General features: G+C 45.5%; 1 protein-coding gene across 1 annotated transcript in view; it reads left to right on the top strand.

Annotated features, from left to right (window-relative positions):
- The window catches only part of LOC140362579 (uncharacterized), a 42,488-nt gene that overhangs the window by 23,551 nt on the left and 6,357 nt on the right, over positions 1–12,580 (top strand). The window contains exons 7-15 of the mRNA XM_072448663.1: positions 1,243–2,248; positions 6,023–6,182; positions 6,270–6,377; positions 6,458–6,556; positions 6,751–6,913; positions 11,235–11,823; positions 11,900–12,053; positions 12,137–12,226; positions 12,318–12,513. Coding sequence (XP_072304764.1) covers positions 1,243–2,248; positions 6,023–6,182; positions 6,270–6,377; positions 6,458–6,556; positions 6,751–6,913; positions 11,235–11,823; positions 11,900–12,053; positions 12,137–12,226; positions 12,318–12,513 — 2,565 coding nt within the window. The remainder of the gene's footprint in view (positions 1–1,242; positions 2,249–6,022; positions 6,183–6,269; positions 6,378–6,457; positions 6,557–6,750; positions 6,914–11,234; positions 11,824–11,899; positions 12,054–12,136; positions 12,227–12,317; positions 12,514–12,580) is intronic.

Here is a 12,580-nt window from a genome sequence, read left to right on the forward strand (position 1 = left end):
GAAGACTGAAAGGGACAGACAATATATGGACTCTGAGCAGGAGGACTATGGCTTCTGCTAAATCCCCCATCCCCAACCCCAACCACATCCTCCAAGGGCCCCCTCCCTTTGGAGTTATTTGCATCGGGGCAATGTATATATGTTAGTAGTTTATTTTGTAGACTGTGATTTTATATATTCCACAAGATCTCCTTGTGTCAAATGCTGTGTACAGTATTTATTTTGTATCTAAGAAACATTATTATATTGAATTGAACAGTATTGAAAGATAATAATCTCTGGTTTATAGGAATTCAGTATTTGTGCATATTTGGACTATGCGTGGCGTTTAGGATTGTTGATATCAAATATATGTCATTACAGTTATTGAGAAGATTTTTTTAATGGGACTGTCTGCAGAGCCGCGGCGCACGGCTGAAACTGCCATGTTATTTTTGTGCCGGCCGCACGCCGCGGCTCCTGAAACTGCGCCGCTATTTGACCGCGTTTTAGCGCCTGGTTAGGGTTAAGGTTACGGTTAAGGTTAGGGTTAAGGTTAGGGTTAGCCATGAGGCTATAACGGGCTATAAGGGAAATGCCGCGGTCCCTGAAACTGCGCGGCCATTTGACCGCGCTGCGGCACTCCAGCCACGGCCTTTTTAAATATATCTATAAAGGTGTACTTCGGTGTAATTTTAACCTACAATTTGAATTAGTTAATTTGTTTATTCGTTAGTTAAAAATCATTGGAGTTATTGAGCACAAGACCCAATAGTCCCAGAGAACAGAGTTCTGTCTCTCCTTTATTTACTCACAAACACACAAAATACCATTGCATCTTCTTCTCTGATTTAAAACAACTAAATAAATAAAGTTAAAGTAAATTACTAATAAATTATATTCAGATGAAGTGACAGATATCGGACAAATTAATGAACAGGATTATATTATCTGTTATTCAGTGAGGAATGTAGGCAATTACATTGTTTATCTATATGGACATGCAGCCACAAAAAAATATGCAAATAAATAATGCTTATTATAGATTTGGTGAACTATTGCACGCTCACATGAACCCAAACAAGCACCATTTTAGAATCCAATCATGGTCATGTAAATCGTTATATAATTTAACAAGTTTTACATTAAAACCATAGAAAAGCAGTCTCAACACATAATTTTATTTTCGGTTAAATTGTTTTGTCATGAAGTGGGTCAACTTTTAAAATGCACCGTGCTTCCTGTTTGTTTGTCATTTTCTAGCCGCTGATGAGGACCATGGAACAGCATCAGCTGTGAGTGAGACTGCAACGTCAAAAGAGGCTCATACAGTGACATCTCCAAATACACCAGCCATTCCTGCCACTGCCTCCCCTCACAAACCTGCTCCTGCCCCACCTCTTAAAGAAAGTACATCTCCTCCTAAACCGACTCCTGCCCCACTTCTTAAGGAAAGTACACCTCCTCCTAAACCTGCTCCTGCCCCACCTCCTAAGGAAAGTATACCTCATCCTAAACCTGCTCCTGCCCCACTTCCTAAGGAAAGTACACCTCCTCCTAAACCTGCTCCTGCCCCACCTCCTAAGGAAAGTACACCTCCTCCTAAACCTGCTCCTGCCCCACCTCCTGAGGAAAGTATACCTCATCCTAAACCTGCTCCTGCCCCACCTCCTGAGGAAAGTATACCTCATCCTAAACCTGCTCCTGCCCCACTTCCTAAGGAAAGTACACCTCATCCTAAACCTGCTCCTGCCCCACCTCCTAAGGAAAGTACACCAACTCCTAAACCTGCCCCTGATCCAGCACAACCACAGCATCCTCTGGAAAAGCCTAAAGAACCAATCAATAATAAGAATGTCTCCAAGCCGAGCTCTTCAAAAGTAAATTCCCCAAAGTCAAGCACACCTTCCACCCCCCCAACAAAGCCTGTGCACCCACAAACCACAACAAAACAGACTAAACCTCCAGTAATGCTGCCCCCTGCTCCAGCGGTCAGCAGAATGCATGAAACAGGTGCTATCGTGGTCAAAAAGACAGCTTATGTTATACCAAAAAAGACCCCCGCACCCCAGCCTCTATCCGACCAAGCACCTGCCCCGACTCCAGAACCCACCACGAAGCCCTCTCTTGCTCCTGTGCAGCAAACGGAGACAAGGAATCTGCCCGTGCCCCCTGCCCCCAGCGCCCCATCTTCAAGACTGCCATCTCAGCCCAACAACCAAATCAGGCAAAGCATCCAGCGCTCTCTAGTCGGCATTCTGTTTAAGAGGTGAGAAATGATTTAAACGTATGGGTGATGATGTCATGCTCACAGATGGGGGGGTCAGTTATGCTTATTGATGACTACAAATATCAAAACGAAAATCCACAAATGTTGAACCTGATCTTTTTTTTATTATTGGCCTTAGACAACAAACATTCTCATTAACAATAATAATTGACCAAACACACTGAGGATTCCATTTAGTTTTAATTTAAGATTATTATGTTTTTATTATATTGAGTTTATTTTTTTAACTCTTTTTTTTTTTATCTGAGAACACTGATGGGTTGTGTTTATGGACTATTAAATTTAATTAGGTTATCATTAAAAAAACAAGGCCGATTACGTCGCCCGGATCTGCGTCACCGAGGCCCCATCCTGGAGCCAGGCCTGGGATGGGTGCTCGATGGCGAGCGCCTGGTGGCCGGGCGACGTGGGGCCGCCCTCCCGTGGACCCTCCACCCGCAGGAGGATCCATAAGGGGCCGGTGCAGAGAGATCTGGGCGGCAGTCTACGGCAGGGGCCTCGGCGACCAGATCTCCAGATCTCCAGACACAGAGACTAACTCTGGGGACATGGAATGTCACCTCGCTGGGGGGGAAAGAGCCTGAGCCTGTGCGGGAGGTTGAGCGATACCGACTAGATATAGTCGGCCTCACCTCCACGCACAGTTTGGGCTCTGGAACCCATCTCCTCGAGAGGGGCTGGACGCTCCACTTCTCTGGTGTTGCCCGCGGGGAGAGGCGGCGGGCTGGTGTGGGCTTGCTTATAGCCCCTCAGCTCAGCCGCCACGTGTTGGAGTTCACCCCAGTGAACGAGAGGGTCACGTCCCTCCGCCTTTGGGTGGGGGACAGGTCTCTCACTGTTGTGGCGGCCTACGGGCCGAACAGCAGTGCAGAGTACCCGGCCTTCTTGGAGTCCTTTGGAGGAGTACTGGACAGTGCACCGACCGGGGACGTTGTTCTACTGGGGAACTTCAACGCCCACGTGGGCAATGACAGTGACACCTGGGTGATCGGGAAGAACGCCTTTCCCAATTTGAACCCGAGCGGTGTTCAGTTATTGGACTTCTGTGCTGGCCGTGGATTGTCCATAACGAACACCATGTTCAAGCACAAGGGTGTTCATCAGTGCACATGGCACCAGGACACCCTAGGCCGGAGGTCAATGATCGACTTTGTTGTCGTGTCATCTGACCTCCGGCCGGTGAAGAGAGGGGCAGAGTTGTCAACCGATCACCACCTGGTGGTGAGTTGGATCCGCTGGCGGAGGAGGAAGCCGGACAGACTTGGCAGACCCAAGCGCATTGTGAGGGTCTGTTGGGAACGTCTAGTGGAGCCCTCTGTCAGTAGGGTATTCAACTCGCACCTCCAGGAGAGCTTCTCCCATGTCCCGGGGGAGGTTGGGGACATTGAGTCCGAGTGGACCATGTTCTCCGCCTCCATTGTTGATGCGGCTGCTCGGAGCTGTGGTCGCAAGGTCTCCGGTGCCTGTCGTGGCGGCAACCCCCGAACCCGGTGGTGGACACCGGAAGTAAGGGATGCCGTCAGACTGAAGAAGGAGGCCTATCAGGCCACTCTGGCTTGTAGGTCTCCGGAGGTCATCGACAGGTATCGGCAGGCCAAGCGAGCCGCGGCTCGTGCTGTCGCAGAGGCAAAAACCCGGGCCTGGGAGGAGTTCGGGGAGGCCATGGAGGAGGACTATCGGTCGGCACCAAAGAAATTCTGGCAAACCGTCCGGCGCCTCAGGAGGGGGAAGCAGTGCCTCACCAACACCGTTTACGGTGCGGGTGGAGTTCTGCTGACCTCGACTGGAGATGGTGGAAGGAATACTTTGAGGATCTCCTTAATCCCTCAGTCACGTCTTCCGAAGAGGAAGTAGAGACCGGGGACTTGGAGGCTGGCTCATCCATCACCCAAGCTGAAGTCACTGAGGTTGTTCGCAAACTCCTCGGTGGCAGGGCTCCGGGGGTGGATGAGATCCGCCCTGAGTACCTAAAGTATCTGGATGTTGTAGGACTGTCTTGGTTGACACGTCTCTGCAACATCGTGTGGCGGTCGGGGACCGTGCCTCTGGACTGGCAGACCGGGGTGGTGGTCCCTCTGTTCAAGAAGGGGGACCGGAGGGTGTGTTCCAACTACAGAGGGATCACACTCCTCAGCCTCCTGGGTAAGGTCTATTCCAAGGTACTGGAGAGGAGAATCCGACCGATAGTCGAACCTCGAATTCAGGAGGAGCAGAGTGGTTTTCGTCCCGGTCGTGGAACACTGGACCAGCTCTATACCCTCCATCGGGTGCTCGAGGGCGCATGGGAGTTTGCCCAACCAGTCCACATGTGCTTTGTGGATCTGGAGAAGGCTTTCGACCGTGTCCCTCGGGGTGTCCTTTGGGGGGTGCTCCGGGAGTACGGGGTCCGGGGCCCTTTGCTCAGGGCTGTCCGGTCCCTGTATGACCGGAGCAGGAGCTGTGTTCGCATTGGCGGCAGTAAGTCAGACCTGTTCCCAGTGCATGTTGGACTCCGCCAGGGCTGCCCTTTGTCACCGGTTCTGTTCATAATTTTTATGGACAGAATTTCTAGGCGCAGTCAGGGGTCGGAGGGTGTCCGGTTTGGGGACCACAGGATTCCATCTCTGCTGTTTGCAGACGATGTTGTCCTGATGGCTCCATCAAACCCGGACCTGCAACATGCACTGGGACGGTTTGCAGCCGAGTGTGAAGCGGCTGGGATGAGAATCAGCACCTCCAAATCCGAGGCCATGGTTCGAGTGGAAAAAGGTGGCTTGCCCTCTTCAGGTGGGTGGGGTGTCCTTGCCCCAAGTGGAGGAGTTCAAGTATCTCGGGGTCTTGTTCACAAGTGAGGGAAGGATGGAGCGTGAGATCGACAGGCGGATCGATGCAGCGACTGCATCACTGCAGTCGCTGCATCGGACCGTTGTGGTGAAGAGGGAGCTGAGCCGAAAGGCAAAGCTCTCTATTTACCGGTCGGTCTACGTTCCTACCCTCACCTATGGTCATGAGCTTTGGGTAGTGACCGAAAGAACAAGATCGCGGATACAAGCGGTCGAAATGAGTTTCCTCCGCCGTGTGGCTGGGCGCTCCCTTAGAGATAAGATGAGGAGCTCGGAGTAGAGCCGCTGCTCCTCCACGTCGAGAGGAGCCAGCTGAGGTGGCTCGGGCATCTGTTCCGGATGCCTCCTGGACGCCTCCCTCGGGAGGTGTTTCAGGCATGTCCCACCAGGAAGAGGCCCAGGGGAAGACCCAGGACACGCTGGAGAGACTATGTCTCTCGGCTGGCCTGGGAACGCCTCGGGATCCCCCCGGAGGAGTTGGAGGAAGTGTCTGGGGAGAGGGAAGTCTGGGAGTCCCTGCTCAGACTGCTGCCCCCGCAACCCGGCCCCGGATAAGCGGCAGAAAATGGATGGATGGATGGATGGATAGCATTTTTAAAAATATAAAAAGGGGAGGAAAACTCTCTTGTATAAAGTGTAAAATTACCCCAAAAAGTGCAAAAATGTAAGTCTGTTCACAATTGTCTGATTCTTAAACCTCAACTAATACATTTAAAACCAGTTTCAGCACATTAATGTTGGATTGACATAATATTGTCTGATTATCGATATCGAAAATATTGAGACTGTCAATATCGCTCACCCCTAATAAATGTATATTATCTCTGTAGTAAAAATATATTGTATGTTTTTTTTTCCTGAAATAAGTAGAACACTAATTGGAGTGAGTGATGTCTTCTTTGCAATGAAACCTTTGTGTCCATCTGTGCAGAGTGTGTGACACTGAAGAGCTGGACATGTCTGAAAAGGATGTTGGAAAACTTGTCACGAATATCGAGACAGAGATGTTCAACATATTTCGCAACACGGACAGCAAATATATGAACAAGTATCGCACTATAATGTTCAACTTGAAGGATCCAAAAAATAAGGTACACTTAAACTTTACAAACCAACAACATAAAACACAGTCGTAATCTGTTTTCTGATCGGTTTTTAATGTTTTTTGGTCATGGTAGGGCCTGTTGTTTCGGTTGGTCCAAGGAGAGATCAGCCCCTTCAGACTTGTCAGAATGAGCCAGAAAGATATGCAGGCGATACAGCTGCCAGAACCAAGTCCCAAGGAGGTAAGACACTTCCATATTCAACCCCACAAGGCCAAACAGATCTTGTGTTAATAGAATGGATATTATAATTTTGTTTTTAGGTGAAGAACATGCCATCTGTGGGAGGTTCTCTGCAGAAACCTGAACCAGTAAAGCTAGACTTACCCAGTTTGATTCAGACCAGAACTGATAGGACCAAGGTGCGCAGACTTTTCACCAACTACTCTTGTTTTTTTAACTATACCTATATATCCTAAGTGATCTGTTCTTCTGTATCTACCTCTGGATCTACCTGCGTTGCACCAATGAAATTTCCCCATGTGGGACAATAAAGGAATATCTTATCTTATCTTATCTTATCTTATATCTATACATGTTTTTTGTTTCTTTGTAGAATGTGTCTTTTCAAGAACAAAAGAAACCTGTTCCAGACCCTGTAGTGAAGTCAAAGACCAGCCAGCCCATTCAAGCAGCTGATATTCTCACCTGTATGCTCAAAGACACTACGGCAGAACATCATACGCACCTCTTTGATGTCAAATGCAAAATCTGTACAGGTTAGTCATGTGTATTATTCATATTTGTGCTTCCAAACTCCCAGTGTGCAGGCTTTTAGCTAGAGGGCCGTCTTCCCGTTTTTTGGACGGGGTATCTCGACATGTGGACGGACATTTTCGAGGGCACGAACGGTGTAGATCGCCGTGTAGGCGCCTCCGTGTTAAAAGCGCTGCTTTATTTTGTAAAAGTGTCGAAAAAAGGTTGTGATACTCGGCGCTCGCAAAAAAAATTTAAGCCCCCGGTTGGACGGGGTGTTTTCAAATCCTAGCTAATAGCCTGCCAGTGAGGTCACAAATGTCAGATTGAGGGCAGTGGCCTAAATAACTGCATGGATGATTCACTGATTTTAAAAAGATTTCCAAAGAAAAAAGCCATATATGATCAATTAGAACTTATCTTATTGCTTGAAAGCTTTCCACTAGGTGTTGCGGTAAAAAAGAAATCATGATTTTTATGGCCAGATCACTATTTTGATTTAATCACGATTCATGTACACAAAGAATCTTTCATTTTAACTTTAGTAGGTAATTAAAATCATCATGTTACTCACTGTGGTCAGGACAGAGGCTGACCATAGAGCTGCATTAAACAGAGAAGCCCTCGTATTGATCCATCCTGAGTTTTGATTTTAATAAAACAAATAAACATAAACAAGACATACTTTACCATTTATCCTTACAGTTAGCCACACCAATTGATTCAAATAAATATTGTGTCAGCATCTTTATCGCTGTCAAGAAGGCTCTTCATTCTCTAGACCAGTGGTTCCCAAAGTGGGATTCGCGACCCCAGGGGTCGCAAAACAATAGATATGGGGTGATTTCAAGATGATTTCAAGATGTCGTTTCAAAATTATTACACTGTATTAGATAATAATAACATGTATCATATAATAATATATAACAGTGTCTAGTGAAATTGGGTCAAATTACTCAATAAACTACTGAAATAAATAAAAATCAAACTTTTAAATGTTTTAGAACTTGAAATTATTACAGATGTTAATTTAATTTTACTGTAGGGGCCCCAAGTCAGTTGCCTAGTTATTTTGGGGAAGTTTGGGAACCCCTCTACTCTAAACATACTATTACAAAAACTAGAAAAATATGGTTTTCGAGGACCTGTATGAAGCTACCTACAAAACCGATACCAGTATGTGGAGATAAATAACGAAAAGTCTGAAATGTTTTATAGATTGCATTAAAATGGTTAAATTACATCTTCTTTGCAGACGATACCACTCTTTACTGTTCAGATGAAGCCTAAAATCTTCTACAAATGGTGGAGAGGGAGTTGCTCAAAATTAGAATATAGTTTGACGCCAATAAATTGTCATTAAATATAGAAAAACAAAAATTATTATATGAATTATATCAAAACCAAAAATACTAATCAAGTACAAATTATCATTAACAACGCCCCAATAAAAAGAGTCTTTGAAAATACGTACTTACAAATTATTATAGACCATATTTCACACATAAATAATACGAAAAATAAATTATGCAAAGTAATTGCCATAATATAATCCAATCCAGTCCACTTTATTTATAGTGAACATTTAACTAACAACCTGTTTCCAAAGTGCTGTACAGAAAAAGTGACAGTGATTATACTTATGCTATGTTATACTATAATAATTAAAAGAGCAAAAATATAAAATAGTAATAAATAAATAAAATAAATAAATCCCAGAGGCCCACACAACTCGCACTGTGTTGTTGTTGTTGTTGTTGTTGTTTTATGGCGGTTGGCATCCAATTGTTGCATTACCGCCAGACTTTATTCCTCAGACTTTTCGTAGTCCTCAGACTGTCGTAGTCCGTAAAAGTACTCCTTCCATTGCTTTGGTGTTACAAAGCCCATGAGGTCATGATATGTCTTTGTGACTAGAATAGTTGTTGTTGTTTCAGAGACCAACCGGCTTTATTCCAGGGAGACTCTTCTTCATCTTCCTCTCCTTCTTTGACGTTCGGTGCTTCCACCGTACAGCTTTATTCTTCAGGCGTTGTTTCAGAGACCGACCGGCTTTATTCCAGGGAGACTCTTCTTCATCTTCCTCTCCTTCTTTGACGTTCGGTGCTTCCACCGTACAGCTTTATTTAGGCTTCATTCTATAGGCTTTAATATTTCCACTGATGTCGCTGCTTGGTAGCCGTGCGTCTACGAGACTGGACGAGGACAGGAGACCACCCCCACCCCCATCTCGTCACTCTGATCACTCTGACTCCCCAAAAGCAGACCCCCATCACTCCGACTCCCATTTAGCGCCTTTAGCCTGTTTTCTATATCTGCCCAATCAAGCTCCTTTGTTCCAAGGAATCTCCCTGCAGCTTTAGCAATGATCCTGATCCTTTCAGTTCTGCTTTGAGTCTGAGCAGCACAGTTTACAACATCCACCATAAAGAGTACGAAATCCTCTCTATCCACAACCAGGGTATTCTCATTAATTCTGGAACCTGCACACTTGGGACCTCCACTCTTGAAACCTTCACACTTCTTGGGAGCCACGCTGGCCTTTCTCATTTCGCCCTGGCTGGGAGCAGCGCTGGCTCCTCTCTCTGTATTTACTCTAAACTCGTTACTTGAAACTTTCTTGACTGCATCTGCATAGGATATACCTTGAGAGACCTTCATTTTCTGCACCTCAGCAGCTCTTTTGCTAAACCTGCATCCCCCGTAGGCAGAGCTATGTTCTTCCCCACAGTTACAGCACTTCAGTTTTGCTCCCACGTCACACTTCCCATACTCGTGATCTCCTGCACATTTACCACATCTTTGCCTCCCTCTACAGACCGCTGCAATATGCCCAAAGCGCTGGCACTTAAAGCAACGCAGGGGCGGTGGAACATATGGCCTAACGTCATGGCACATGAACCCAATGAACACCTTACTAGGCAGGCACCTCCCTTCAAGTGTTACCATTACCGACAAGCTGTCACATCTTACCCCAGACCGGGTCACCTTCAAACGCCTAGCGTCCACCACCGTAACTCCAGTCAAATTCTCCTTAACTTCATCCACAGACGTCGCCGTAGGGACACCTACGATAACTCCACTGACCGTGTTTCTTTCAGCATCAGACACAAGAATGTCCTTTCCACCCAGACGTTTAGTTCCAATCGCCTTCCGTTGCTGAGCCGCGTCCTTGCACACGACCAGCAGCGAGCCATCTCTAAGGACACTCGCACTCTTGATCACTCCCACAGCTACAGTTAGGCTCTTTGACAATGCCACTGAATTCCACTCCTTAAAGGATGCACTATCCTGTGCAAGCTTTATGATCACCTTACAGTCTCTGCTCTCACTCCGGATATCAATAGCTTCAGCCTCATCCTGCTGCTCATTCCCAGAACCCTCGGACGAGCTAAGGGACTTTTTACGTTTCCGGGCACGTGCAGGCAGAAAAGGCTGCTCCTCCACGCCGTCCAGAACGTCTTCGACCACCGATCCACTCTCCTCCGTGTTAAAAGCCAGACGGGAGGCGGGAGGGAGAGGGGGGGGATGATGACGCGGTCTTGCCCTTATGACGCGGTCTTGCCCCACCGCCCGTCAGTTTGGAGATTCGAGGAAAGGAGATAGTCTGTACTAAAGCTAAAAACTGCGGGAATCAATCAAAAAAACACTCTGGGTACATATATGAAGCACAAATAGCAATGTAAGAAGGTTAAAAGCTCTGAAAAGTCTATTTTGCATGTTTTGGGACCTTTAAGACCAGACTGTAGATAACTGAATATATTTTAAATAACATTTCGTCAATTTATTATACATAATTCATAAGTAATTCCCTCCATAATCTATTATATTGAGATCTGAAGCAACACACATGAGACAAATACAAAAACAATCTTCACCTTGAAAAAAGGCCTTATGAGCAATTACATTTTCAACATATGAGCAATTACATTTTTACTATACACACTGGAAATTGGATAAAAACAATCTTTTGTCAAAATCATTAGAGAATATGTTCAAAATCAAAGATAACAATATAAATTTAGAAGAATGGAGATGCTTATTATTTATTTTTTTACAGAACAAATACTGTGAAATGTTGTACATGTGTTAAAGGAGTAGATCTCTGGAAGAGTTGTACAGATTAACATACATCTGTTCCACTTAAAAAATACATTTTAATTTATAACTCTCATCAGATACATTAATTCCGAGTTGTGTTTGTGACAATATTGTAATTTGCATGTGTTGTTGTACAGTTTTCTTTTGCTTTCTGTGTTTTTTGATGACAAGGTATAAAAGTCGCACAAACCCGACCTATGAATCGTTTCATAATGCTTTAACAATGCCCTGCTTTATCAATAGGTCAAATGCTACAAGAAGAGGTGGGGGAGCCTGCACAGAAGAAAAAGAAGGTTTCTGAGGATAAGCGTGAGCCTTTATGGAAAAGGTCCAAAAGAGATGACTCTCCTCTCCGAGCCCCTCCCGACTCTCCGGATTCACCTGTGCCTCACTTCACCATGGGCTCCCCAGTCCTGACCATCGTAGAGTCTCCTGCTTCACCCGTTACCCAAGACTCCCCTGCCTCCCCCACTATGGATACACCTGCCTCCCCCGTCATGGAGTCACCCGCGTCCCCGAGTTCTGATGATCGACAATCAGCACCGATGAAATCATACACCCCGGTGGTGATTCCCTCTGTCTCCACTGTATCCATAACGAGGCGTGATCCTCGCACTGCAGCGAGTAGATACACTGCTTTGACCAATAGTTCAGCAGCTCTGAGTGAAAGAGAAGCTCAGAAATCAGACTCCTACTTTCCTTTAACAGACACTAGCTCTCCAGTACAAACTGCTCCACCGGTGTCACTTCCCTCTATCACAGTATTACCCAAATCTATCCTAACGAAACCATCGCATTCAGGAGATCCTAGACTTTATGCCTCATCCTCAAGGTGATATGATAGTTTTATCATGTTTCAAATGCTAAAATATGTACCATGCAATTCATGTGTTTGTGTTTTCTTACAGAAATTCTTCTCCTAAGATTTCTTCTGAGGGTGGACCTGCACATTTTCTTGCAAAGCAGGACATTCTCTGGAAAGGTTTTCTAAACATGCTGACCATTGCAAAGTTTGTCACAAAAGGATATCTGGTTTCAGGTTCAGCTGAACCCTTCAAAACGGTATGTTAATATTCAGTGTCTGTAATGTATTTTATTGTATTTCTTCCCACTTTGGTTGTTGATTTGTTGTTTCACAATGTCAGGACCTACCTGATACAATACAAATTGGAGGGCGGATTTTACCAAAAACTGTTTGGGACTATGTTGCGAAACTGAAAACCTCAGTTACAAAGGCAAGAACAACACAGTCAATGCATTTTTCTCTCTTGAATGTTGTAGTTTTAAAATGTTAATGTATGCATTTTCTTGATATTTTATTAATAGGAGTTATGTGTCATCCGATTTCAACCTGCCACTGATGAGGAAGAGGTCGCCTATGTTTCACTGTTCTCGTACTTCAGCAGCAGGGGGCGCTTTGGGGTTGTAGCAAACAACAACCGTTCCATTAAGGACATGTACTTGTTTCCACTTAGTGCAAAAGAAGCATTACCAGCCGTACTTCAGCCACTTGAAGGACCAGGTAAAGTATTAAAAATAAAGCAATTGATTGGATTTGGAAAGGTAAATTGGTGGAGACACTTATGTTA

The sequence above is a fragment of the Eucyclogobius newberryi genome, unplaced genomic scaffold (genome assembly GCF_026437365.1).
Source record: "Eucyclogobius newberryi isolate DKJ021-1_F unplaced genomic scaffold, fEucNew1.0.hap1 SCAF_17, whole genome shotgun sequence".
NCBI classification, from domain to species: Eukaryota; Metazoa; Chordata; class Actinopteri; order Gobiiformes; family Gobiidae; genus Eucyclogobius; species Eucyclogobius newberryi.